This window comes from Symphodus melops (assembly GCF_947650265.1).
Source record: "Symphodus melops genome assembly, chromosome: 7".
NCBI classification, from domain to species: domain Eukaryota; kingdom Metazoa; phylum Chordata; class Actinopteri; order Labriformes; family Labridae; genus Symphodus; species Symphodus melops.
This window is the reverse complement of record NC_136697.1, coordinates 9902402-9930283: the sequence shown is the minus strand read 5'-3', so window position 1 is coordinate 9930283 and position 27882 is coordinate 9902402. Positions and strand designations below refer to the sequence as shown.

The following is a 27882-nucleotide window of genomic DNA, read 5'->3' as shown; positions in this document are numbered from 1 at the left end:
TGTGATCTGCTGCTCAGTGTCAGGACCACCTGTACCAAACCAGCCGTGATTTCTATTATTCCATTAATTTCTATTTCTGCTCCCACGTCGTTCTCACGTCTCCACCTGCTGAGGTTCATACAAACACTCCTGGCAGGCTATTGGTTTCACCTGTCACATTGTATTAATCCACCAGGAACAAGGCAGGAAGTTATAGCAGGCCATTTGAACACAACCCAGTCTTTCTCTTCTTTTGTCCTGACCTCTGGTTTTCCCACGATTGTTCAGCCACAGGAAACTCAGCCAGTCAGAATATGAAGGAGCTGACCATCTGTAGACACACACACTCACGCAGACACATACACACACATACAAGTCCTCACACTCAATTGAGCAGTCTGTTGTTTCAGTATGTATAAACAACATAAAATACCATAACCATCTACCAAACCACTTTTTTTAAATATATTTTATCTATACATGTTTAGTTTTATAAACAAACGACACAGTTACAAAAAAGCACCAAGGAAAAACAAGACGCATAAGACAGATAATAAAACAAAACAGTAACGAAGATGCTCTTAAATGACATCATACAATACACTAGGTTAAAAAAGAAAAATCTAAAGATCTAAAGAAAGATCTAAAAATTAATTGGTGGAATAGGTAAATATACATCAGGACATTAAATGAAAACTATAATGATTGAGTGTTTTATTTATTTTATTTATTTACACCAAGAGACATCACTCTCTGAACCTGCTCCTCTGTCGGACTCTTCCTCATCAAGGCTCTGAAGCAAGGCTAAGGCCTCCATAGCTGTCATTCTCTTTCTACGTGTAATTTGTGTCTCTCTTGGGGTTAGAGTAAATCTTTAACTTGGTTTTAGCTTCATAGAGCATAAAGAACAAACACAACAACAGAGCCTTAATAAACCATTTATAGACCATTTGTAAACCATTAATAAGCCATTAATAAACTATTAATATACTATTTATAGACAATTTAAAGAAGGATATGACACAGGTTGATGTTTTGAAAATAATTCTTCCCTGATGTTTTTGCACGCAGATGTTAATCTCATTGTTTTGGCTGTGCACACTGTCTCTGGCACATTAGATTAAAGAGCAACTGAAACACCAGAAAGTTCATCAATGCTCAGACACATCCACTGACCTTCTCATACAAAGACCTGCAACTGTGGGACAGGTCTGTTATTGGCTCTGGGTTAAACTGACAGTAAACCTTCCTCATTGATGAAACATTAAACATGTTATAGATACATCAAGAGTAATATGAAAGTGTGTAGAAAAACAGTGCAAAACAAACATTAGCATTATTCAGTGATTGATTTGATACAGGATTTCTGTTCCAGAAACATGTTCAAAATAAACTACAAACTGAATAGATGTTGTAATAATGTTCTCTTTAGTTCCGAAAGCAAAAGGGGGTCCAATTCGGTACAAGCAAGGTGTAGCTAATAAAGTGGACAATGAGTGTATCGGACAAAAGAGGGATAACAATGTTGTTGCACCAGCTGCTGTGTTGACAATTGCTGGTGCCAAATACTGATATTGTGTATTAAAAAGATATGGACAATGTAGAGCAGAAAACAGCAGAATAATTTACGGACAGGAATGAGGCATGATGGCGGTAGCCTCTGGTGTTTGACAGTGAAGCCAATACGAAAGTGCAAAATGCAGCTTTTGAGGGTCTGCTTGAGGCTGGCTGCAGTATAACGAAGTCACATACGCAGCCATTCAGAAAAGCCTGTTTGAACAGTAGAATTTAAAATGTTTACAACCTGGTTCAAGACAATGAAACTGGGCTGATTAACTCAGGCCTCAACACTGTATGTGGGGCAAAGAGCTTTAACCAGCTTCCAAAGAACCATTTAATATTTACACCAGATTGAAGTAAATGAATAATTAGTCCTGTTTTATATATATGTATATATATATATATAATGTTACATTATTTGTCAATATGTTCTATTAATCTATCAGCATATGAATGTATTCTTTTGTGGAGGACACTACAGAACGGTTTGCTGACAAATATTGTTGAAACTTGAAAGATGTTTGAAAATGTATATTCTGGTTGGTATTCTTTTCTTTAGTTAATTCTCTTAAAGGGAACAAATGCCTTCTGAAATATTGATCTAAAGCTCACTGCTGCTCACATTTCTCACTGATAACCTTCAGTGTTTCTCCTTCATGTTGTTTAACTAATTTATTTTGTTGCTCTCTCAGTGGTGTGGGTTCAGAACTGCTGGGGTGTTTGATTGTTTTAGCTGCTTGTTTTTCCTAAAATGAGCTGCAGGAAGTCTTTCCTGTTTTGAATATACTATGAATAGAAGAGAAGTGTGTATCCTCGAGTGTGCGTTTGTGTGTGATGTGGACAGAGGGACGAAGATGGAGAGACTGAAATGAATAAAAATTAAACAATAAATATGTTTCATAGACTAGTGACTCAACACACATTTCTGTTTATACAAAGCCACAAACACTTCAGGATGCAGCTTCAGTGCTGCACAAAGTTACTCATACACAGCTCAGCTGTTCATTGTGGTGCTGAATTATTGTATTCTTCCTATTTCGTCTCTTAAAACCCTCCTCTTCATCCTCCTCTCAGCCCCAGGAAACAGGACACAGAACACTTCCAGCTTCTGTTCCTCTCACTTCCAAGTGGAAGTAGGTATGTGGGAAGCACTTTTGTCGTGTATGTGTGTGTGTGCGTGTGTTGGCACTAAGGTTCTGGAAACACGGACCTCCTGACCCCCTCATGCTCTTTTCTGTCTCCCACGTAAAAGAACTGTTTATATCATCAACATAAATCTGACCTGCAGCCCTTGACACAAACACTTCCACATAGGCTCACACAAACACACTGACTGACACACATGATGGTGACTCAAATACACCTGGCTTTCACACGTCTAATTTCAAAAAGCACAGTTTCATTTCTCTAGAGAAACTTGCTCACGCTCTGGATCAGTGGACTCAGATGGTCGACGGCTGAGTGACTCTGAATCAACACAAAGTGAGGCTGATCGGGATGGAGATAAGAAGACCAAATCCCACAATACCAATTGATTTTGACCCTTTTTCCAAACAATGTGTAACTGTAAACCATCAGCACACCACCATACCCCCAAGCAGACTGGAGATGGATTAAAGTGATGGCATTCCTAAAAAAAACCTTCTAAGACAATGCTGGAAGCTGTTTTCTGACAATTCAACCACAAACAAGACCAAAAAGATTTGATTCAGGCTTGTTGTTTTTCCTTTTCCACCTTTCCTGCCCCCATGTGTTTTCTGTGATAAAGCTCAACTGCCTTCATCTACTTCTCATTAGCTAGCTTGGGAAATCATTGGTGTTATTCGCTTCTTATTGCTATCACTCTTTGTCTCTTTGTGAGGGTGTGACTAGCTGTTGTTGAATGGTTAAAGTACAAAGCAGGAATATACACTGTTTCACTCAGGAAGCAAGACTCTGATTTGGTAAGAGAAGACATCTTCACACATGAGGTTATTTTGAATATTTTATTACAAACAGTGAAAACAACCCGTCTAAAAACAGAACTTAAAAGAGAAACATCACAGTCGTGAGCCAGCAGACTGCTCCTTACTTTCTCTGACACTTTGTTTAAACCTTCTTACACACAAACACACTTATATACACAGTATATACACATTCTGTATGTACAGAACAAGCAAACACTAGCTGGAATGTAAACTGGACGACTCAGACTCAGTGGTGGTAGAAGTCCCGGGGCGTCTTCGAGGTAAAATCTTCAAACTCGACGCTCTGCTCAGAGTGAGAGCTCTGCGTGCGGAGGTCTTGAACCCAGCCCCAAGGAAGGCGTATAGCAGCGGGTTCAGGCAGCAGTGTGCGAACGCCATGGGCTCAGCTACCGCCAGCCACACACCCAGCACAGCCTCCAGGCTGCAGCCACGGGGCAGCACCTCCAACCGCAGCAGAGCGTCCACAGAGATCCCCGCACCATACGGCAGCCAGCACACAAAGAAACATAGAACCAGTGCGATGGTGGTCCGGACAGCTCTACGTTTCTGCCTCTGACCCCCAAGAGGGCCCCGAGTCAACCTGGTGACGATGACGCAGTAGCACACAAGGAGGACAAGACCAGGAATCACCAGACCCACCAGGACGAGCTGCAGGTGGAAGACTGCAACCCATAGAGGAGCGTTTTTCTCTGGGTAGAACCGCTGGCAGAGGGTGGCCCCCTCTCCCCCTTCCTGGGTCCGAGCAAAAATCAAGTCTGGCACTGCAAGAAGACCAGCAGGCAACCAGGCACCTTCAGGTAGAGAAGAAGATAAAAAAAAAAGAAGTAAGACAATGAAGGATAAAATATCTAAGAAAGAAGAAATAAAAAAGGAAGATAGAAACACTCACCAACATAGACCAGTCGGTGTGCCAGAAGCTGCCTCAGCCCACCGGTGTTTGTGTCCGTGGCTCGGACCACTGCCAAGTAGCGGTCCAGGCTAATGAAAGCCAGGATGAGCACACTGCCATACAGGTTGACTGTGTAGATAACATGAACACCAACACAAGTGACTGCCCCGAAACGCCAGTCAGCTAGAGCTCCATCCACGGCCCAGAACGGTAGCGCCAAGACAAAGAGGAGGTCAGCTGCAGAAAGGTGGAGGCGATACCGGTCTGTGAGGCTGCACTTTGACCTGGAGGCAAACACAAGAAGACCCATCACCCCTTATTCTTACTGAGATTTAAATTAAACATAAGCATCAAACAACCCTTCACCTATCTTCTTACCTGCGTTGGCAGCCGAGCACCACCACAACCAGGCCGTTCCCTGTAATACCCAGAGTGAAGATGAGGGCATAGACCACCGGGAGGAAGACCCGCCGGAGGTCTGCAGTCATCACATGCTCCACATTACATGGCTCCTCAAAATCCACACCCAGGTCCCCAGAACCAGAGCCTGAGCCGGTGTCATTTAAGTCATAGTCCAGAAAGATATGCTGGTGACAGACGAAGAAGAGGAGGATGAGTAAGAACACAGAGTGAAGGTTGAGGGAGCAACATTGATACCATGTGTTATAAACAACGCAAGCTCTTATTTTGATTGATAAATGGTATCAAAAAAAAAGGAAAAAAAAGCCGTCAGATCTTCAGATATATTTTTTTAACAAAAAGCTGCAGTGAAACAGAGAAACAACACTGTCTGAGTTGCAGAAGTGCGCTGAGTGTGCCGAGCCCTTTTTTGAAGACAAACTGATCAATATTTGGTGCCTACTTTTATTTTTTGTTACTGTGGTATCAAAACTGGTATCAATATTGCGTGATTTTTTACTTGAAAATATCCTGCCTTTCCTCAACACAGATTACTGAATGGACTTCAGGTCTTACCTCATAGTACGACATGGCTGAGGTCCCTCTGCAGTGTGGATGAAGTGAAGCTCAGATTTCTGACTGCAGGGCTTTTAACCCTGTTCATGCTCCTCCCCCGAGCTCTCCACACATCTGTGTTCTTGCTGAAATGTTTTTCCTGTTTTCGAGGTGTCAGGTGCTGATAGTGGTTCTATCACAGGATACTGTGTGTGTGTTTGTGTGTTTGAATTGTTTTGGCCCTGAGACCTCTGGTTGGTGATTGTCACAAATGATCAGCAATCGGAGGCCTGCAGATGAGAATCAGACAGTGTGAAATGTGTTTGTAACAGCATTTCTCCTCGCTCTGTTAGATCAGGACAAGCAGCAGGAGTTTTATCTGTAACTACATCGCGAGGGAACTTGTTTTTTTTTGCGTCACTATTTGAATTATTGTAGTTTTGCATGATCATACATGAGAGGCAGACACAGAGACGCAGGGAGAGGAGAAGGAATGTGTGATGATTATCATTAATGTACGAGTAATACGAACACTCCTTTTTATCTTTCAATGTCGTTGAACCATGATAGTTCATGTTTGTGTTCAAAGTTTGTCGCCACCAGAGTAAACTAATGATGTTTCAAGACCAGTGTATGCAGGAGCACATCCCTGCATATAAACAGAATGAAATATATTAAAGAGACAGATTGAGAAGGATTTCAAACTAAATTTCAAAGATGAAAAATAAATCTCCAAGCCAGTAACTTTAAAATAGGACTTTAACATGCCAATTATTCACTCCATTTTCTTATTTGGTCTTTTTAAACAATTCATGTAAAGAATGGAAATGTTTTATTTCATTTAATTAACATATTTGTAAGTGTATGGTTTGTTGAACAAAACAAAAGATGGTATCTAATCTCACAAGTCATTCTTTACATACAGCTCTTAACCCCTCACCCCTCACCCCTCTGGGTCACTCGAACCACAACATTCAGGGCCTGCAGCCCATTTACATACCCATAGTGAAGGAACAACCCCCCACTGCAGGGTGAATGCAAAGAAGTGATCGAACAGAAGCCACACAAAAAGGAGCAGATGGACCGCTTTGAAACAACTGACCCGGAAGTGCTGTGTACCGCTTTCAACAGGAGTGTGAATGGACTGGTTGTGTTTGCATCATTGTCTTAAATGAAGCATGTTAACATATGTTAACAGCGCATCATCATGCATGTGAGGAAGACACACAGACTCATGCATGGAAATGTGTGATGATTGTCTTTTTCTGTTCCCTTTTAACCCCTTCTTGTCTTTCACCGTCATGGAACCAGGGCAGTGTGATGTAAGTCTGAGGATGCATTGAGAGGTTGTTTACACTGCACTGGGTGATCGGAAAACAAGTAGACGGCCCTTCAGTGCAGTACTTTGCATTAACAATGCCTCCTCAATGAGTACTTGAGGTCAGAACTGAGCGCTTTCACATAATATCCTGAATGTCTCGTCATTAGACCCGACAGGAGGGATCATTGTTCTCAGCCCTCAGAGTCAGTCTAGAATGAACAAGTATCTCCACTACCACAGCAACAACATGGGTACAAGCATGCCAGACCACCTCCATATCTGGGGGTCCTCAGGATGCATTGGGGTGTGTTCGCACCCAGCATTTAGGCAATATCAGATCAACCAAGGCAGAGGTAAACAGCCTGTTAGGTTTGATAACTCAGGCACATCTGAATGTGGTCTGAGATGAATTTGTTTGGTAGAGTTAGCCCTCCTGTGTACTGGGCCACATGAATAACTACCCTTCAAAAGTAATGATGTGCAGTAGCACTTTAGATAACTGAGACTACATTGCTTCCTCCAAACAGGTGAATCATTTTGGTCTTTAAATCGGAAAAATGTATGGGTTCTTATCGGCTTGCCAGTGAGCTCCAAACACAGGTGGTGACTGGAGACACATTATGGAAACATGAACGCTTTCCTTCAGTGCTGTCCACTTGAGAACAGATCCATGAAACCACATGCTGATACCTGGTCTAAACAGGGGCTGACTGTGACGTGCTTGTACCACTTCCTACCTGAGTGCTGATGAACTTGTCCTTTGTGTCTGCATTATTCTGCATGTTGATTGATGCATGATCATGAATGAGAGGGAGACGTAGAGACGGGGAGACGAGGAGGAATGTGCGATGATTATCTTTCTCTTTAGCAGACGGGCTCTTTTTTAACTTTCAGTGTCACTGAACCAGGACAGAGTACGTTTTTTGTATTAGTTCATCGCCTTGTTAAGAGTAAACAACTGTTTCAACACAACACTTGTTGAAGCACATCCTTTAGGGTACTACTACTACTAAGTGTGATCCTGGAGCTTTATAACAACTTCAGTCATTGTTGCCAACTTACAACTGGCAGGGGAAATTGCTCCTTTAATTGTTAAAGGGGACTGTCCACGAAATAAACTAATAAACTAATATCTAAAACTAACTTTAAATGTTGCATCACACACCTCAAAGTTAATGAAATTATTGACTTAAGTATAAGTCTATTATTCTGATTATTGAGGCAGGAGCGAAAAGTCATGGCTTTTTTTTACATGAAACATCAAATATGTTACATTTTGATCAACTTGATGAGCTAAGTGCTATCACACCATCACTTTAATACACCAGCACTTTTCATCCCGTAGCAGCACTTTAAACATGAAGTTCTATTAGTCCTGTTCATTTTAAAAATGCATATTTTATATATAACATTTTGCACTGACTTGCTTCTCTAGCTTTGAAGATGATAGATAGATAGATAGATAGATACTTTATTGATCCCGAAGGAAATTCAAGATCCCGAAGGAAATTCAAGTTTTTTTTTTTTTTTTTTTTTGATAGATAAAAGGACTGAAGGACTGAAGCTGAAGTCTGGTCTTTTTTGCAAATTCAACCTCGTCACATGGGTCTCGTAGAGAGCTTACTTGGTAACTCATCTGCTTTCTTAAAAGAGGTAATATAGAGTTGGTTGAATTTTTAATTTAATACTTGAGAGGGAAGAAAGGAGGTTTTGCAGGTTATATGGTTTAATTCTAATGAAAATGAGTTTACATTATATTGCATTTCACATAATCCCTGTATTTATTGATAATAAATTAACTTCATCTTCGTCATCCTTCCTGGTTAGTAACTGTCCCTTCTGACTTGAAATCCCCCTCATCCTCTCCCAACACATAAATCCCAGAAGTAAACAGAGACATCCTCTGATACACTTTCAAACCTTCAGACCTTTTCCCCTCTATCTCTGTCACTTGTTCAGCCCCTTCCTCCACACTCTCTACTATCAGCACAAGCATCTCAAAAATAACATTTGTGTAAAACTCCAAAAAAACAAACACGTTTTTAATCGTGGTGCAGGACACATTTTCCTGGTGTGAGTGCACCCTGAAAGGCTGGATACTTCATGAACTGGCACCACCAAGTGGGCTTTGAGAGAAAGGCTCTCACATGTTGCCATGGATACAGTCTTGCTCTGGGTTCCAAAGTGTCAACCTTTTCTTTTAACCAAACTGTCTTTATTAAGTACAGCCTGTGTAAACATTGTGCATACTGTTCAGACAAACCAGATATTTTTTCTGTTACACTGAACTTTATTTAAGTTTTAAACACACCCTAAATTAACTACTGGCCATGATTACATGAGAAAAGATTTAGTCCACAAGTTGCGACCAGGAAATAACTGTACAGTTGATTATTTTGGAAAAACAGCTTTTTTTAATTTATACAGAAGAGGCAGTGATGCACTGTGTCCTAAACCCACACTGCCAGCTTAATACATACAGTGTACATACACCTTTATAACCTTTGAACTTAGTAAAAACACAATAAGTAACATTTCTTACCGTTATACAAATACAAAGACAAGAAATAATACCGTACAGTCAGTAAGTCACTGACAAGTGTTAAACTGTGAGTGTGTTTACTTCTCACAATACATGAGAACAGAAAACAGGCTTTTTAAGTTCACTTCTCAGACACCACGTAGTAGAAACTTGTATGAACGAGAACGTTGAAATGAATCAGGACACAGCTTTAGCTATTTGCAGGATGATATTCAGAGGATCAAACTTAGTCAGAGTCAATATGAGGAGTGAACAAACTTCTGCTGTAGGACATTTTAAATTAAGGCCTTTTTTACAAAGCACTTGCAATGAGCTCAACATGACTCAGGATGATGGCACACGTTTGCTCTGAGTCCAGAACAGAAACACTGAATATAAAAAAATTTAAAAAGCTACTTTAGGCCTGGATAATAACACAGCAGTTTGAATGTCTATTAAATGCATCAGCGTGCTAATGTGTTTCTCTGACGATCACGCTGCTGCTGCCCCTCAGCTGGGCGAGCAAGTCTCTGAAGCCACCTCTCTTCTTCGCTGCTTTCTGAGGGGCCGGGGCGACTCTGAGAGGCTCAAGTCTGACCGAGCAGGGAATCAACTCAACAGTCACAGTGTCCATTTCTTGACTGCCACAATCCTCTGGAGAAGGCGTGCTGCTGACACCGCTGGCTGTGTGATGACTGTTGACATCATCGCCCCCTGCATCAACGTGCAGATGCCGCTGCTTGGCAACACGTGGGCTACGAGAATAGTCTCTTTTCCTCTTCCTCTTGTTCTTCACTGATTTCACTGGCGCTTGGACGCACTGTCTGAGGTTCCTGAAACAAATAAACAACCACACTCCATGTTACTGTGATTGAAACGGGCTGCTGATGAGCTCTGCTGTGACAGAGAACGTGTTTTATAGGAGGCGTCTCCAAACCAAGGATTTGAGGGTCACAACTCTGCAAAATAACCAAGTTAAAATCCTGTTAATGTACCGACCGCTTCGAGAGGAAGTACATAAATCATGAATCATATCATGGATTTGACAATATTCTGAACTTTATTCGAGTCTTAATGCTTCACGTTTCTTCTCGGGGGCATTCAGTGGACAAATTCTGAATTCAGTTGACGTTTTCTTTAAAGTAGTTTGTGACACTCTGAGCTGTTTGAAGTCTGCACTGCTTCTTATGAAGGAGACAAACTGAAAGCTGCACAGCTGCAGCTAATATGAGTCAAATCTTGTTGTTTGCCTTGTGAACACTTGCGTGGTACAAACGTGATCCTTTTGTTCAGACTGAGGGGGGAAAAAAAGGAATACTGAGTGCATGTAAACGTACATCACAACATAGTTTTTACAATTCCCTGATTGGGTAACTGGACCAACTAGGCCTCACCTCATCCCTCTGTCATTGGTTGCTGGACTTCCTCAGTGAGAGGTCACAAGCAGTATCGGGTCGGCAACATCACCTCGAGCACCATCACACTAAGCACAGAGGCCCCCCAAGCATGTGTGCTCAGTCCCATGACGGCACCAATCACACTGTAAAGTTTACGGACGATATATAACTGCTGTCGGTCTCATTTCTAACAACGATGAGACAAAGTGCTGACAGGAAGTCAGCCATCTTAGCACATGGTGCAGAGACAACAAAACGTGAGTAAGACCGAGGAGATTGTTGTCGACCTCCGGAGAGGACACACGCAGCACCCACCGCTCACCATCAACGGCTCTGCTGTGGAGAGAGTGAGGGGGTGACCCTACTTCATACGCAAGCTGAAGAAGCAGAGGCCCCCCCCCCCCATCATGTGCACCCTCTACAGGAACACCATCGAGAGCGTCCTGAGCAGCTGCATCACTATGTGGCACAGGAACTGCACCGCCCACAACCACAAGGCCCTGCAAGGCATAGTGAAGACAGCAGGGAAAATCACTGGCATCTCACTCCCCTCCCTCGTGGACATCTACATCACCCGCCTCACCCCAAAGCATCCAACCCCACCCATCACATGGACTCTTCAGCCTCCTGCCTTCTGGGAGACGGAACCAAAGCCTCCGAGCTCCTCTCTCTCTCAGGGCAGTGTGAAAAATGGACAATCAAGATGACTGACTTTTTGACAATATCAAGAATATATAGATTCGTTACCTCTGAAGGAAAGTGTGCGGCCTGGAGCAGGCTGAAGATTCCTCCTCTCTCACACACTGCTCAGTCGGATCTGAACCAGGCTTAAAACAGAGTCGTCGTTTAACCAGCGTGACGTGGGTCAAAAGCTTCCTAAGAGAAAGAGAGGTGCACATCAACTCATAGTAGATGGAATAGTACGAGTACCGGTCTTCTTCTTCACCTTTGAACCAATCACACACTGCACACCGTCGTACCCTCTTGTATTCATGGGGAGCCTCCTCGGCCTCCAGCTCTTGATCAGGACCCACTGGTCACACGTCAGGGACTTTGGATCTACAAAGAAAAATGCCGGTTCAAAATGTTAGGAGGCTTCTGTGTACACAAACTGATGTCCTATGTCCAAAGATTATTTAAGAGTTTTCAATGCCAAATGTTTTCAAACAAAACTATCTCCGAGAAGTAACGAAGCTTCAAGAAAACTACAGCTCAGATCTACAGTCACGTTTTGAATAAAGGGAGAAAAAGAGATGAGAGACGCTGTCAAACACACTGACGATATTTGGATTGTGTTCAGGAGAATGATGACCTTTTTAGGTCATTAAAAACAGGAAATGGCCTGATATTGGGGGCCGGGGGTCTCGGACTGCTGAACCAGGTTTCGATTTCATCTGATTGTTAATACAATACACACCAAGTTTAACACTATTTAACTGGTATGGTGGCGACCCTTGGTTGGCAGTAACGTTCCTATTCTGACTCCACACAATAGTTTGACATTAGTAATAAAACTTTTTTCAAGTTCCCTCAAATTGGACTCAACAAACCTGCGATGATTTGTTTTGCAATGTAATCGGCTGCACTACATAACGTGTGAACACCTGTGATTGTAGTAAGACCTGTTTGTCAGAGAAGTGGAACACACAATAAACAAACAATAACATTATCAAAATGGATCACTATTTGTTCATAATCATTGCTCTTGCATTCTTTCTTTGTTTTTACTTTTACGTCAGGTCTCAACAACAAACCCTTCGACTCGTCGGTGTATTTCAGGTATCACAGTTTCATCTGGAATAAAAACATGAATGTACTCACTATTGTCTAAGAGTTTGTCCTTGATTGGAGCTTTCATCTTCTTTGCTTTCTGGTACATTTTCTGACACTTCGAGCACAAGTTCTGCGACGGCCTCACGTTCTTTGGGGAGACCTCGAAGAGGGAAGGACCAGAAACGATGCTGCTGTTGACAGAGCCACAGTCTTCATCTGACTCGTCCACTCCCGTGTCAGTCACCTCTACAAGATCTCCTTCATCCTCCTCGGTAAGACTTTTAGCTCTGTGTGTACTGTTGATGATGTCCAGAATGTCTCCATCTCTTCTCGTCTTTTCTTTTACGACACTGTCGCGAGCTTTAGTTTTCTTCAGCCCAGTCTTCTTTTGTCTCTTACTCAAGCACCTGCGCTGGATCACTTCTTCATCGGGGCTCGGGCTCCTCTGGAGGTTCTTCCTTGAGGGCTTTGTTGTTCTGGAGGAGCGTTGGGAATGCATGGATTTCTTCCACTTAAAACAAAACTGGTACGACCTGTGAAAGAGAAAACCAGTCACTCCCCGTGATAAACAACCTTTTCACTGTTAAACAGATTTATGTGATAACTGAGGTTCATGGTGTCTCTTATTTTGAAATGTAATTCACAGTGTATGTATGATCTTACCTAAAATAGTCTACTCGGACTAATGATTTATAAACGTGTGACTCCAAGCCACGTGCTTCATCGCAGCAGTCAGTCGCACGCCTGTAAATTTGAATAACACAAACCATTTATGCAGCAGACAATAAAAACAAGTACTGATGTCCTCTAGTTCCAGTACATGCCTGATCTTAAATGTGACACTTCTGAAGCACATCAAAACATGCCATTGTTTTTCTCTTTTCCTAAAAACGTCACACAGAGCCCCAAAAGCCAGGAAACCCAGTCTGTGCTCTTTTCCATCACACCCCTCTTCTTCTACAGTACATTTAATGGTTATCCACATGGACTATCTTTTGTTGGATCATTTCTCACAGCTTCTGTAAAATAAAACTTAACCTATAACTGTAATATGATAACACATGTATGCAAGGCAGTGTGCTGAAGCTTTTATTTATACAATATCATTTTAAATACACACATATTTGAGACTCGTTTGTTACTCCGGGCTTTTCTAGAAGACCATCATGATCTCATGATGGTCTGCCTGAACATGGTCAAAGCTTCAGCCGATATTTGAGCAAATCAAAGATCTCCAGACTGAGACAGGAAAGTGACCTGGTCTGAGCAGATATGGACACACATATATAACACACTATAAAATACATTAAACCCTCCTTTTGTGAGGCTAACTTAGCATCGTAGCTCATGTTTAATTAACTAAACTTAATACACATCTACATGTCTGACTGATTCATATGAGCGCGAGCTGCAGACACACTTACTGCTGAGCTGCTTCACAGTTCACCTCATTAAAAACCTTCATGGCTGTGTTGATCGACACTAAAACATCTACAGGCTCTTACTTGTTTACATGCTGGCTCGCGCACCGGTGACCGAAGCGGCTCGCGGACCTTTTGCGCTCGAGGATAAAAGCCCAGTAACATGGAACGAAGCGCGAGCGCGAGGCGGAAGAGGACAGAACGTGTAGACTCTTCTTCTACGGATTGAGTTTGAACAAAATTTCGCTTTAACGTCACCGCCATCAACTGGGCAGGCGGAAACGAAGGCAGATATCTGATTTTGTAAACTGAAATAAATGGGGAAAAAATTGTAACTTAAAGATAACTTCTTATTTTAAAGAACAACTGTAGTGCATAAGGAAACATTATGTATCAGGCTGCTCCAGATATTCCCACATTTCCCTCAGGTGCAGTATCAGGTGTGAATGGGTACTTTCTTTTTATGATTTTATAACATACAATTACATTACACAGTAAGTGGAGCTACAGTCTCCTCATCAACCTTTATTGATTATGAAAGACTTTGGCTGTTGTTGAAAACTGTGACTGCTGCTAACTTACGAAAGCCTATTTAAGTGAGGACTTTGAACACACTCACGTACATTCACAAAGGTATTTCAGACGGAGGAGGGGTTTACAGGAGCATTCAAAGGACAGAGTTTTCTGCCTTCTCATTCTGACACTCCTTGTTGTCCGTGTCGGATGCATTTTCACTGAGCTTTAGACAGACATGAGAGTAAACAATGTGGAAAGCAGCTGTGTTTGTGTTCCTGCTGTTAAACATGGACATGCATGCGAACTGTGCCGCAGATAAGAAAATGAAGTCCGTCGCAGAAAAGTCCAAACCAGATGAAGACAAAGGAGAGACTGAAGTAGTAACCTCAAGCCCTGCAGGTGACCCAGCCTCTGTGCCTTTCCGGGGCAAACTTCTTGTGATACCCATGGACGGCAGTCACTGGGTGGCTGTGAAGGCCCTGTCCCAAGAATTGGGTCGCCGTGGACACCAGGTCACCGTCGTGATACCAGAGGCCTCCATGCGGATGGGTCCAGGGAAGCACTATGACACTATTACCTTCCCTATCCCTTACACCAAGGAATTCATCGATCAGTTCTTGTTCACAAATAAGAACTTCATGGAAAAATCCGATGGGTCCATTATACAGCGAGCAAAGAAACAATTCTCACAAATGCAGAGAATACGAGAATTCATCCATACAATTGCAGAGAGCCTGCTATTCAATGATACAATCATCTCCCATTTGGCACAACAGGTGAGTACAATAAGACAGGCGTCAAGTCTGGTCTTGCTTCTTTGGAGCTACTTGTTTGACAGCTGGGGCTGTGTTGGATCAATATTATGCTGTAAAGGGTTCATAGTAGACTGCTGTGCACAACTCCCTGAATACTGATGTCTCTTTATGACATCCAGAGACCAAATGGTCAGTTAGAAAAATATATGTAAGGTCTGTATTGTTGTTATTAACAACTGGAAGATCTGTGAAAAATAGTTGGATGACTTTGTCCTTCTATTATTAACTTAGATTCCTTATCGTCAATCCACCACTGTGTGACGGTTAAATCACTCCAAGTCTTCTTTGTTAAATCTTCTTTATTGTTAGAATTCTTCTAATTATGTTGACATTCACTGTGTGTGTGTGTGTGTATGCGCGTGTGTGTGTGGTTTCTGCAATAACACAACATGAAATGAAATTACAATGCTGCATTGAACTGCAATCAACTCCACATCAAAAACAAGTGCAGGTATGCATTACGGCCACAAGGTGGCGCTTCGTGATCAGCTGAAGCTGTTATAGCTGCCTGCAAACACGTGTCCTTATTGGGTTTAAGATAGCATGTTCAAGCTAACTGGTTAGCAACTTAGCAAACTCCATATCTTGACTCTTAACTTAACCTGAACATGATCATACGACACTAAGACATAATATGACATAGAATACTATACAATTTCACATTCTCCATGTACTTACAATCAAATGGACGCACACAAGATATTAAGGCACACCAACAAACTCCCAGCATCTGTAATGAGCGTCTATTCTCTAATAGAACGAACCACTGTCGGTGTTCACGGAGAAATGGGCTAAACCAAGTCATGGGGGGGAAACAGAACAGTCCAACTCAGTAGGGCCTTTTTAACAGCCGCCCCAGATTTCTGTAAGAAATCTAAACTAAAGAAAAGGCCTAAACCAGTAATCGGCCATGCAGGTACAGTCTAGTCAGGGAGGCTGGGAAGTTCGATGACTCTTGCCACTGGACGAGTGTAGGAGCGATCTCCCACCTTCACTTCGACGACTCGAACACGTCCATCAGGTCCAGGGATGGCGTGAACGATCTTCCCGATGGGCCACATGGCTCTGGGTAGCTGTGGGTCAACAACCAGAACCGTGGTACCCACCGACAGTGATGCAGGATCTGAGAGCCATTTCTGGCGTGTCTGCAGACTTGGCAGGTAGTTCCGGAGAAAGCTTCTCCAGAAGTGGTCAGCCAGGAGCTGACTGTGGCGCCATCGTCGTCTGCTGAGCAGCTCTGACTCAGGATACACAACCTGGGGGAGTGAGGCGTCAGGCCGCCCCATCAACAAGGTGTTGGGCGTAACTGGGTCAGGATCAGCTACGTCTGAAGATGTGTAGCCCAATGGTTTTGCGTTCAGGATGCCTTCTATTTCGATCAGCAGTGTCTGCAGGACCTCTTCAGTGACCGATTGTGAACCAATGGTCACCTGCAGAGCTTGCTTCAATGACTTGATCTCCCTCTCCCAACATCCACCGAAGTGGGGAGCACTTGGCGGATTAAAGGTGAACTTGATTTGCTGGGCTGCAAGTTGCGACTGCAAGTCAGGTGTTAATGACGCAAAGGCCTCTCGCAGCTCCCGTTCACCAGCTTTAAAGTTGGTTCCATTATCTGAAAGGAGCTCGAAGGGCTTGCCTCGCCGGGCCACAAACCTTCTCAATGCCATCAAGAAGGAATCGCAGTGAATGCTGGGGATCAAGTCCAAGTGGACGGCACGTGTGGTCATGCACTTAAAGATAATCCCCCACCTTTTCTCCGTCCTCCTTCCAATCTTTACTATGTAGGGACCAAAACAATCTACTCCTGTAGAGTAGAAAGCTGGCTGGTGGAGACGGAGTCGAGCTGGGGGAAGGTCAGCCATTCTTGGGATGAGAGGTTTGCTACGCCATCGTCTACATTCTATACAGTGATGCTGGATGCGTCGGACAGCCTCTCTGCCTCGCAGAATCCAGTAGTTCCTTCTCAGCTCGGCAAACACGCGCTCACTTCCAGGGTGGTGGAGCTGGTTGTCATACTGCTGGATAAGAAGCTGCGTGATCTTGTGCTTTGGGCCCAGTACTACTGGATGGATCTCCTCTTCATCCAGCACCGCTGCTTGACGGAGACGGCCACCAACTCGTATGAGCTGTGAGGTGCTGTCGAATTCAGGTGCTAGTGAGAGAAGACAACTACTGCTGGGGAGTGGCCTGCCATTACTGAGCTGTTGATAATCTGACTCAAAGTAGTCCCGCTGAACTCTCTGGAGCAGAATATTCTCAGCTTCTCTGTAGTTGTCGGCTGTGAGCTGAGGATCGGTTTGTCCTGATAGACAGAGGGCTGTGGCCTTGACAAGGTCTTGGAACGTCTGGTACTTCTCCACATCAGGGATGGGGGGAAGGTCGATTGTCAAGCCACAGAAGGTGGACTTCCGAAGTTCTTCACTATCTGTGACAATGGCGAAGTCTTGTGGTGGCTGAGGCCACTGGTCTGGACTCTTCCGCAGAAAGGCAGGTCCTCTGAACCATCTTCCGTCAGTGGTGAGTTCTGTGAGCGATTTTCCTCGCGTAATGTCATCAGCAGGATTACTTGCTGTATCCACGTACCTCCATGTCTCACGATCTGTCAGATCTTGAATTTCGGCCACGCGTGTACCCACGAACACCTTGTATCTACAAGAGTCTGATTGGAGCCAGGCCAAGACAGTGGTGGAGTCGGTCCAGTGGGTAACACTGCTGATGCGGATGGTTAACTCTTCTGTAAGCACCTTCGACAGCTGGGCTCCGGATAGGGCTCCACATAGCTCCAAGCGGGGAATCGATTGTTGCTTTTTGGGTGCTACCCGAGAGCGGGCACTGAGGAAGGCTATTTCGACCTCACCACCCTCTGCTTCCGTCCGGAGATAGGCAACAGAGCCATAAGCTCTTTCGGAGGCGTTGCAGAAGACATGTATCTCCCTGCTGCTCTGCGCTGAATCCAACTCAGGACTGCTGTAACACCTTGGTATTCTTATGGTCTGAAGGGTAGGGAGTTCGCTCTCCCACTGGTTCCAGGCATTGAGGATGTCATCAGGTAGAGCGGCATCGTCCCAGTCCCGTTTGACTTTCCACAGCTGCTGGACTATAACCTTAGCCCTGGTGGTATATGGCAGGATAAAACCGAGAGGGTCATACTGACTTGCGAGCACTTGGTAGATGGTGCGCATGGTGACAGTGGAATGCTCAATGACGCGGTGTTTGAAAGCCAAGGTGTCTGATGGACAATGCCAGTGAAGTCCCAAGGCAGACTCATGCACGTCCATTTGGCCTTCAGCAATCCACTTCTCTACGCTGTCAGACCGGATGTCAGGGGGAAGGCCAGTGATAACTGACGGTCGGTTGCTAGCCCACTGTCTCAGCTCAAAACCTCCACTGGCGAGGGTTTCCTGCAGCCGATGGATTAGGACCTTTGCTTCGCCCTCTGACGTCACGCTCCTCAGGCAATTATCCACATAGAAAGACTGGAGCACAATGTCTCTGACGGCCTCTCCTTCCGTACTGTGAAGCATAATGTGCCGCTGGAGGGAAAACACCGCACAGCAGGGCGAGCATGTTGTGCCAAAGGGAAGCACACTCCACTGGTAGATGTCAGGTGGTTTCTCACGCTTTAGATCCCGCCACAAGAATCTGAGGAGGGGCTGGTCCTCTGGCAACAGTCGTACTTGGTGGAACATTCCACGGATATCGCTGCTGAAGGCCACAGCATGCTCCCGGAATCGCAATAGCACTGATAGAAGTGGAGGTCCCAGTGCTGGTCCAGGGAGTAATAGCTTGTTGAGGTTTTGCCCCTTGTGCTCAAAGGAGCAATTGAAAACCACACGGTTCTTGCCATTGTGTGTAACCATGTGGTGAGGTATATACCAACTGTTGGGGGTATTCTCCTCTCTTGAGTCCAGTTTGTGGACGTAGCCAGCATTCACCAGTCTCTGAACTTCGGCAATGTATGCCTCTGCCTTTTCCGGTTCCCTTGACAACCTCCTTTCTATACTCCGCAGCTGGGGGAGAACCGCTTCCTTCGGGGCATAAAGCTGAGGCATGTTCTGTACACGGAGAAGAGGTGTTGCATATTGGAGCACCCCATCTATGTCCACCCTTGTTGTTTGGCTCTCAAGGATAGAGATAGCCTCTATATCTTGGCGGGAGCGGATGCTCTGCTTCTTGTCACGCCACGGTAGGGTGTCCATCTGCCACAACTTTTCGACATGGCTGTAGAGGTCTGATGGTGCACCAGTCGCGGCCGTGAAGAGGCACTGTTGTTCGGAAAGATAGTGTTTCATTCCGTGTGCCGGACCCTGAAGCGTCCACCCCAGACGAGTTTTCACAGCTGCGGGCCCTCCAGGTGGTCCCAGGCGCACTGGCTCTACAGGTGTTATGAGATGTGGATGGTCAGAGCCAATTAGCAGCACCGGGTGCACGCCTTGGAACGGCTGAAGGGGCAGGCCTTGGAGGTGGTGATATCTTGCCTGAAGAGACTGGATTGGATACGTATGTTCAGCCAGGCCTAGGCGCTTAGCAGTGAAGGCATTATTGATGTGAAATGAGCGCTGGGGCTCTGCTACTGCTGAGATTGTGAATGACACAACAGTGCCATGGACTGTCTGGAGCTCTTGCCTCACCGTTCTGAGGTGGAGGTCTTCAGGTGGGCCTTCAAGCCCTAGCTGCTGTGCTGCTGAATGAAGCAGGATAGTCCGTTCCGAGCCATCATCCAAGATGGCGTAACCTTCAATGGCTCGGTTATTATTCCGCAGGACAATTTTACTCAGCTTGAGTAGCACTTTGCGCCCTTCAAGAGGCCTACCAATATACAGCACTTCCTCTGCGTTAGTTTTGGTAGGCTCTGACTTTGGCTGGTTCAAATCCTTGACACCCTTTGAGACAGTCTGCTTGGACCGTTCGTTGACTTCGTGTCGCGCAAGGAGGTGTCGGCTGTTGCAGATCTTGCACCTCATCTTCAAGTCACACTCTGCAGACCGATGATTCCTACCACAGCGCCAGCAACGACCATTGTTCTTTATCCAAGTCTGCTTTTGAGAGGGGTTGAGTAACTTGAAGTTTTCACAGTTAAGTGAGTGCTTCTCATTGTCGCAGTAAGGACAGTACTTCGTGGTGTTGTTGTATGAAGCCACTGCTCCTTTGTCTGCATTGGATGTTGTTGCCTCCGTGCTATGGAGAACAGCCGCTGCCTCCTTCCGAGGTTTGGAATACTTCTGCCCGTGATGCTTGCTCTCCTTTTCCCCACGAGCACTGCTGCCATATCTGCTGTTGTCCTCCTGCACTTGGAGCTCAAATTCTAGCCAATCTGCCAGATCCAGGAGAGTGGGGATAGGTACTCGTTGCGGGTGGATGAAGCGGCGGAAATTGGAACGCAGGTCATGTGGTAGTTTGGCAAGAAGCCGGGTGACGTGAGAACCACATTCCAGCTCTGCTTTGCCTTTTCTGCCCAGCTGCTCCAACATTCCCACCAGAGAACGCACACGGAGTGCAAACATTCTAAAGGCCTTGACGTCGCCACTGCCAATGTTAGAGCCATCCATTATTTCGGCTATACACTGCAGAGCAAGTTGGTGGGGTTGCCCATACTGTAAGTCAAGTGCAGCCATTGTGTCTCTAAATGGATGTCTAGAGTTGACATAGGAGTCAGCGATCAGTAATGCCTCTTCGTTCTGAAGATGATCAACCAGGATCTGATACTTGAACCTCTCTGATGAGGCACTGGGCAGGAGATTTTCTAGAGCAATGCGCAAGCGACTAAATTCCCTTGGACTGGGTTGTGTCATATTGGGGATGGTTGGCTTAGGGCCTCTGTAAGACTGCTCCCTTCCACTGTCGGATTCCGATGACCAGGACCGGGAGTGACGCGTCTTATGGGTTGCCTCTAATCTGTGGCGACTTTTCTTCTCCCTACTTTGTGCCTTCCTTCTCCAGTATTCTTCCTCATCGCTCTCAGACGATTCCTGCTGACTTCTTATTTGGCTTTGAGTCAACATCCAACGGGAGGGTGTAGATGTCTCTCTCCTACTCCAGTCTGTCTCCTGTTTGACCTGGTGTGGCTCTGCTCTCGCTGGTGGTTGTGTTATCTGGAGATTCTGGACAACCTCATTTAACTTTTCCACCTGCTGGCGAAGATGAAGCGTTTCAAGATGGCTTTGGCGGTTAAGTTGATCCAACTGTAACGCGGTGGTCTTGCGCTCATGCAGCAAAGACTTGTTCTCTTGCTTCATTTGGTCTAATTTCTCTAGAAGCACTTCCATTTCTACAGTTTGCTTTGTACGTTCTTTGGATGACACAGCCTCTTTGAGAGGCCATTCATCTGTTACCAAAAGCTCAGACAGACTAGCTTGGCTAATGGGGGACGATGGGCGCTGGCCACCCTCGGCTCCAACTAACTCCTCTTCTGAGTCACTATCCTGCCTATCACGGAGTAATGGTTCAGGGGGAGGCTTGGATCTTCTCTGGAGATGAGAGAGTTCGTAATTTTCCAGATACGCGGGGAGGGCTGCGTTCCTCCTGACTCGCGAGCTGGTTGAATATGCTGGTGTACGATGCATCTTAATCAGTGATGAGTTGACTCCCGGGTTTCGGCACCATGAAAAATAGTTGGATGACTTTGTCCTTCTATTATTAACTTAGATTCCTTATCGTCAATCCACCACTGTGTGACGGTTAAATCACTCCAAGTCTTCTTTGTTAAATCTTCTTTATTGTTAGAATTCTTCTAATTATGTTGACATTCACTGTGTGTGTGTGTATGCGCGTGTGTGTGTGGTTTCTGCAATAACAAAACATGAAATGAAATTACAATGCTGCATTGAACTGCAATCAACTCCACATCAAAAACAAGTGCAGGTATGCATTACGGCCACAAGGTGGCGCTTCGTGATCAGCTGAAGCTGTTATAGCTGCCTGCAAACACGTGTCCTTATTGGGTTTAAGATAGCATGTTCAAGCTAACTGGTTAGCAACTTAGCAAACTCCATATCTTGACTTAACTTAACCTGAACATGATCATACGACACTAAGACATAATATGACATAGAATACTATACAATTTCACATTCTCCATATACTTACAATCAAATGGACGCACACAAGATATTAAGGCACACCAACAAACTCCCAGCATCTGTAATGAGCGTCTATTCTCTAATAGAACGAACCACTGTCGGTGTTCACGGAGAAATGGGCTAAACCAAGTCATGGGGGGGAAACAGAACAGTCCAACTCAGTAGGGCCTTTTTAACAATCTGTTACAGGGTAGGATTCAGACAGGTGATTAACAGCCTGCCTTCTCAAACTGTTTAATCTTATCTAAATTCAATACTGTTTTTATTATTCTACGATTAAGATTGAAGGTTTGGACGCTGGACACATTTTTTATTGTATTATTATTGAACACTGTTAAACATGCACCCTATTTTTCAATTCTTCTGTCTGCAGGATTTCGATGCCGTCTTAACAGACCCCATGGTGCCCACAGGAGCCTTAATTGCTCGAAAACTAGGTGAGTTCAGCCACACCTAAATATTATCTGTTGTTTCTGTAATAATAAGAGCACTAGGTGATCTTCATCCTTTAACAGTCTCCGTGGTAGTTGGAGCATGCGCAGTATGTGACGACTCTGAGGATGTACACGAGCGGTGTCCAAACTTTTGTTCTTGTGGGCCAAAATTGTCGCGTTAGAATCGCTCACGGGCCACAGGGTTTTTTTGTTTAGTTTTTTTCAATATTGGAAGGAACTTTTTGTATTTTGACCTCTTCAAAAAATAATGTAAATACACAATAACTAATTGCAGTGGGAAACTGTTGTGTTCTAATTTTTTGGAAAGAATAGTCAGGCTTTTATAGGTCTCCCTCGCTAACATGAAAAAGAAAAAAAGAACGAAAGATGCCATCTGATGAGGCCTGGGGCCAAAATCTTCTGATTCTTCGATTTGAAGTCAAGGGCCACAAAAAATCCACTCAAGGGCCACAAATGGCCCCCGGGCCGCACTTTGGACACCCCTGATGTACACGTTTTCACAGTGACGCCTGTTAACTACAAAGACTGAAGCTACGTTTATTAAATATTCTCTTCAAGTAAAGAACAGTCTCTTTAATCAAGAACCCACTACACAAACAAGACAGTTTCCTTTTTTAAATCTGCACGTTGTCCCTCTTCTGCACTCAATCCTCCTCAGGTCTCCCCTTTGTAAATGTGCTGAGGGGTATTCCATGTTCCCTGGATATGAAGTCTGCAGGCTGCCCCTCCCCGCCCTCGTACGTTCCCGTCTTCTTATCAGGATTCACAGATAAAATGAACTTCATGGAGAGAAGTATCAACACTGTGGTGAGCACTTCAATATTATATTTGACACTACTGAATTAAACTTTTAATGATTTAACTCTCACCTTGTTTTATTTACACTTTATTGTTGTGAAACCTCTGACCTACAGGCGGCTTTACTTGAGCCCCTGTTCTGCAGGTTTCTGTACTGGCACTTTGACAACATCGCTTATCGGTTTCTGGAAGAGGAGGTGGGCGTGGCTGAGGTCCTTTCTGAATCTGATATCTGGCTGCTCAGGTAACATGTACAAAGGATATTTAATGATTATTAATGGAGACAGCACACATCTATCAAGATAAGAAGCTGATATTAATTGTAGTCTGTATTAGCAAGTTCTCAAAAAAATAAAACTCACACAGAAGTTTAAAGATAATCACTAACTAAATACATTTAAGAATAAATTGAGTAACATGTTTTTGGTTGAAGCTTCAGGTTGTCATGACCATCCTTTTTACAAAACACATTCTTCTGTTAGACAACCCTTAAAATACTGAGTTTTAGGCACACCACAACAAAACACATATCTGAGAGAGAGCAAGAAGAGTGAGATATAGAGAGACAGGGAGAGACTTTTGAAAACTGTTGATCCTGTTTTTACACCTGTGGTTTCAAAAAGTATATATGTAACAGCCTCATCTACTGGTGTAATCGGTCTATGCAAGAATCCCTGGCAGGGGTCAAATCAATGAACAATCAAAAAAGAAAAACAGACACAGAATTAAACAGGAAAGGTGCCAACGTTTATTAATTTAAATGACATAAAACTCATGTGTCACTAAGATAATCGGCTCAACTGTCCACAGGACAACAGTTGGGGTAGGTAGTAAGTAGACCCGAGGAGGAATTCAATATCACTTCAAATAGGGGAGTAAAAGACTTTGTCATGCAAGATCACTGCAAATCACACTATGGGCACAACTCGAAAATACGCACTCGACATGCAACAAACTTGTGGCGTTTTACAAACTGGGTTTTCACTCAAATTCGATCCGTCAGCTCGCAATCAAGTACCATTACCCTCCTTGATGGTCTGCCCTGGAGCTACACTGGGGAAGTGGTGATACTAACAAAACAAACAACACAAAAAGAAAATAAATTAAACTAGTCAGCCTACTGAGGCAACCCTAAAAATCTTTTGACTCGAATACCAGCTCATGTGCCAGACGGACTAGAAACAAAAAAGAAACTTAAATACCAACACCAAAAACTAAACCCACACAGTAAGAGCAGCAAAGGAAATCTGCCAGGCTCCCTTAAAGAACCTTATTGATTTTACAAAATCCTATATACAACCTTATTTAAAGGGGCCAAGGCTTTATTAGAAAAAAACACACAGGAATAATTTTGAGTACCTGGTATGCTCAGCCCAAACCCTTGCAGCATCCACTGTGGCTTAAAGACATGGCATAATTTTTTTTAACTTTATAGCTATTTAAATAAAAGTAAAACCGTGTTTAGCTTTTCTCACCGATCACAAACTCTGTCATTCACCGGGGACACTCACTAGGCAACCAGCCTCTATAGCCGCACCTGACATATCTGGAATGTTGCGACCAAACAACAACTGAAAACAAACCAGCACTGGTATTGACATATTGAATACCTTCTCTGAATATAACAATATAAAAAACGAAGTGTGTCCTTACCAGACCTCCGAGACTCAGACAAACAAAATAGCCAGCATGGGTGAGAGTGTGCACCATCCCTCTCCTCCCCTCTGAAAACCAAACTCCTCCTCACTGTTCCTACCCCACTTTTTAGCCATCCAGAGAACAGCAGTGTTTCTGGTGCAAGTGGCTACAGTCGTTCCCCTCCAAGTAAAGCACCCATCTGCACCCACCTCAGTTCTGTGGGGTGGACCTGTCACACTGGCCTATCCTGGTCAATGGGAGCAATTGAATAGACAACTCCATGTTCTTCTGGCTGCCGAACCAGATGATAAACCATGGATCCCATGCATCCTGGATCTTGTTCCGTCCTTTTACAGAGTGGTTTCTGATGAAGACATGGTCACCTTCAACCAGCCTGGGGTCATTCACTTGACTGAGGTACCTCTGATCCCTCAATCATCGTCTCTACGACAACCGCTACCGTACATGGCGATATGCTCCCTGCAGGGACTCTATCTTCCTGCACCCAGTCCTCCACACTACTCTGGCCAGTCTCCTCCTCCTCGTTGATGCCTAGCAAAAAGTCTATGGGCAGACGAGGCTTCCACCCAAACATCAGAAAGTATGGGGTCATCCCCGTAGACTGATGGATGGTAGTATTATATGCATAGGTTACCTGAGAGAGATGCCACCGCCGTTCGGTTGAAACGTTCACATCGGCCATTTCCCTATGGGCGGTATGGGGTGGTGCAACTCTTTTGGATCTTGTAAATCTTCATAGTTGCTTAATAAGGTTGCTCTCGAAGTTTCACCCTTGGTCCAAGTGATACCAGCACGGTGGTCTAAAGCGGTGGAACCAGTATGTGGCGAGCATCTCTGCCACTGTGCTGGCTCTTTGATCCTTGGTAGGAATGGCCTGAGTGTATTTACACATTTTGCTTCCCATCTAGGCTCTATCACAGTGAAATCTATTGCCAAGACTCCATGGGGGCGGGAGGCCTAAAGACTGCCCATGAATGGTTTCACTTTTGGTTGTACTGTCTTGGCCAATACACACCTCTAACAGTCTTTTCACCACTTCTCCACATCCCTTGCCATATTTGGCCAATAACAATGTGCTTGTATGAGTTGCAAGGTATGTTAGATCCCTCAGTGTCCACGCTTATCATGGGGATGAGACCGGATGTTTTGTTTTACGGGATTGTGGCACAAGCAGCTGGTGAATTTCTTTCCCTCCATCATGTGAGTTGACTCGCCTGTACAGCACCGAATCCTTCCTCCAAGTGCCCCCACGGGTGAATCAAATCCCTGGTCTCCACCTTCAGCCTCTCCCTCTCTGCTGGACTTGGGACTCGAGCCTCCTTCCAATGAGTCAATAGTGACCCAATCTCCGGGTCTTCTGGAACGTATACCCATGCAGGGAACCGCAGCATTTCCGTTGCCACCAGATACATAAACATTTCAACAACCTTAATAAAGTATAACTGCAAAAAAAACTGAAAAAACTTGAGAGTTCACATGTTATCTCCTGTCAAACAAGTTGAAATAAGTCTCAGAGATCGACCAATGTATCCAACTGAAAGAATAAAGGTTTTTTTACACTAATTTTCAATAGGCTTGACTTCACAATGGAGTTTCCTCGACCTCTCATGCCAAATATGGTTCTAGTCGGTGGGATTAACTGCAACATAAGAAATCCGCTTCCTAAAGTAAGTTTCTGAGTTTCTCTCATTTGTTTTTATGAGGAAATAGAACTGAATTGGAAGAAATGAATGCCACCAGACCCTATTATCTGTGCACACAGGATTTGGACTCCTGGGTGTCAGGAGAGCATGGATTTATAGTGTTCACTCTGGGCAGCATGATGCCAGATATGCCTGAAGAGGCAACCAACATTTTTCTAGAAGCCTTCAGACAGATCCCACAGAAGGTAGAGGAATATGCTGTATATACATTTCATTTTTGTAAATAGTCATCAGTGCATTCATCAAAAATAACCTTTTAACAGGTCATATGGAGGTTCGAGGGGAAGATTCCTGACAATGTCCCAGAAAATGTTAAGATGATGCCCTGGGTGCCTCAGAATGACCTTCTCGGTGAGTTTATCCTGAGGTGTGCAACAGCAAAACTCAAAACTGACTGGGGATGAATCACATAAATGACTGTTGACTTCTCACTTTATAAGCTCAACCCGGAGCTCGGGCTTTCATCACTCATGCTGGCTCACACGGTCTATTTGAGGGTCTGTGTCATGCTGTTCCCATGGTGATGATGCCGATTTCCGGGGACCAGCCGGACAATGCAAAGAGGTTTGCAAGCAGAGAAGTGGGAGTGGTGTTGAATCTGTTTACTATCACTACAGAAAGCATTGTCCAAGCACTGAATGAGGTCATCAATAACACCAGGTGAGGGGAAGGCTGTTGCTCAAGATGTTGAATTATATTTTTAAAAAGCTAAGTTAAATTTAAAGCAATTCATTTAGTATTTGGTAACTCCTGCCATCAATCTGTCCCTGTGCAGGTATAAAGAGAACATGCAGAGGCTCTCAGCTCTCCATAAAGACCGACCAATCGACCCGATCGACCTCTCAGTGTACTGGACAGAATTTGTGATGCGGCACAAAGGAGCTAAACATCTCAGAGCTGCTGTTCACGACCTCTACTGGTTCCAGTACTTCAGCCTGGATGTGATAGCATTTCTGGCTACTATTCTGCTGGTTTGTGTGATGTTGACAGTAAAATGCTTCAAACTTTGCTTCTGTAAACTGAGCAGGAAGAGGAAGCAGGAATAACTCTGTGCTGCATTTGTGAATTCATCCCA

The 27882-nt window shown here is 44.3% G+C and overlaps 4 protein-coding genes across 7 annotated transcripts; 1 reads left to right on the top strand and 3 right to left on the bottom strand.

Annotated features, from left to right (window-relative positions):
- Positions 1–3510: 3510 nt before the first annotated feature.
- On the bottom strand, positions 3511–5458 carry LOC306827533 (C-X-C chemokine receptor type 4-like). Its single transcript, XM_079349423.1, has 4 exons — positions 5371–5458; positions 4774–4982; positions 4396–4679; positions 3511–4297 (listed from the first exon to the last, which is right to left on the bottom strand). Exons 1-4 carry the CDS (start codon positions 5383–5385, stop codon positions 3702–3704), a joined length of 1104 nt encoding a protein of 367 aa, XP_079205549.1. The 5' UTR covers positions 5386–5458; the 3' UTR covers positions 3511–3701.
- Positions 5459–9061: 3603 nt separating this feature from the next.
- Positions 9062–13914, bottom strand: LOC306827531 (uncharacterized protein). The gene is made up of 6 exons (XM_079349421.1): positions 13786–13914; positions 13025–13105; positions 12410–12894; positions 11569–11647; positions 11336–11464; positions 9062–10024 (listed from the first exon to the last, which is right to left on the bottom strand). Exons 1-6 carry the CDS (start codon positions 13824–13826, stop codon positions 9664–9666), a joined length of 1176 nt encoding a protein of 391 aa, XP_079205547.1. The 5' UTR covers positions 13827–13914; the 3' UTR covers positions 9062–9663.
- Positions 13915–13931: 17 nt separating this feature from the next.
- On the top strand, positions 13932–27874 carry LOC306827525 (UDP-glucuronosyltransferase 1A1-like). Of its 4 annotated transcripts, none has more exons than XM_079349411.1 (10): positions 13932–14210; positions 14614–15074; positions 22566–22629; positions 23306–23454; positions 23562–23689; positions 26678–26771; positions 26867–26992; positions 27071–27158; positions 27248–27467; positions 27583–27874. In XM_079349411.1, exons 1-10 carry the CDS (start codon positions 14171–14173, stop codon positions 27851–27853), a joined length of 1641 nt encoding a protein of 546 aa, XP_079205537.1. In that variant the 5' UTR covers positions 13932–14170; the 3' UTR covers positions 27854–27874. The 4 variants fall into 4 exon arrangements, with proteins under 4 accessions (XP_079205537.1, XP_079205536.1, XP_079205538.1 ...); XM_079349410.1 differs by having other exon boundaries at positions 13932–14222; XM_079349412.1 differs by lacking the exon at positions 13932–14210 and adding an exon at positions 14259–14276.
- Positions 15616–18714, bottom strand: LOC306827532 (uncharacterized protein). Its single transcript, XM_079349422.1, has 2 exons — positions 18038–18714; positions 15616–16564 (listed from the first exon to the last, which is right to left on the bottom strand). The coding sequence occupies exons 1-2, from the start codon at positions 18635–18637 to the stop codon at positions 16037–16039; spliced, it is 1128 nt and encodes a 375-aa protein (XP_079205548.1). The 5' UTR covers positions 18638–18714; the 3' UTR covers positions 15616–16036.
- Positions 27875–27882: the final 8 nt, after the last annotated feature.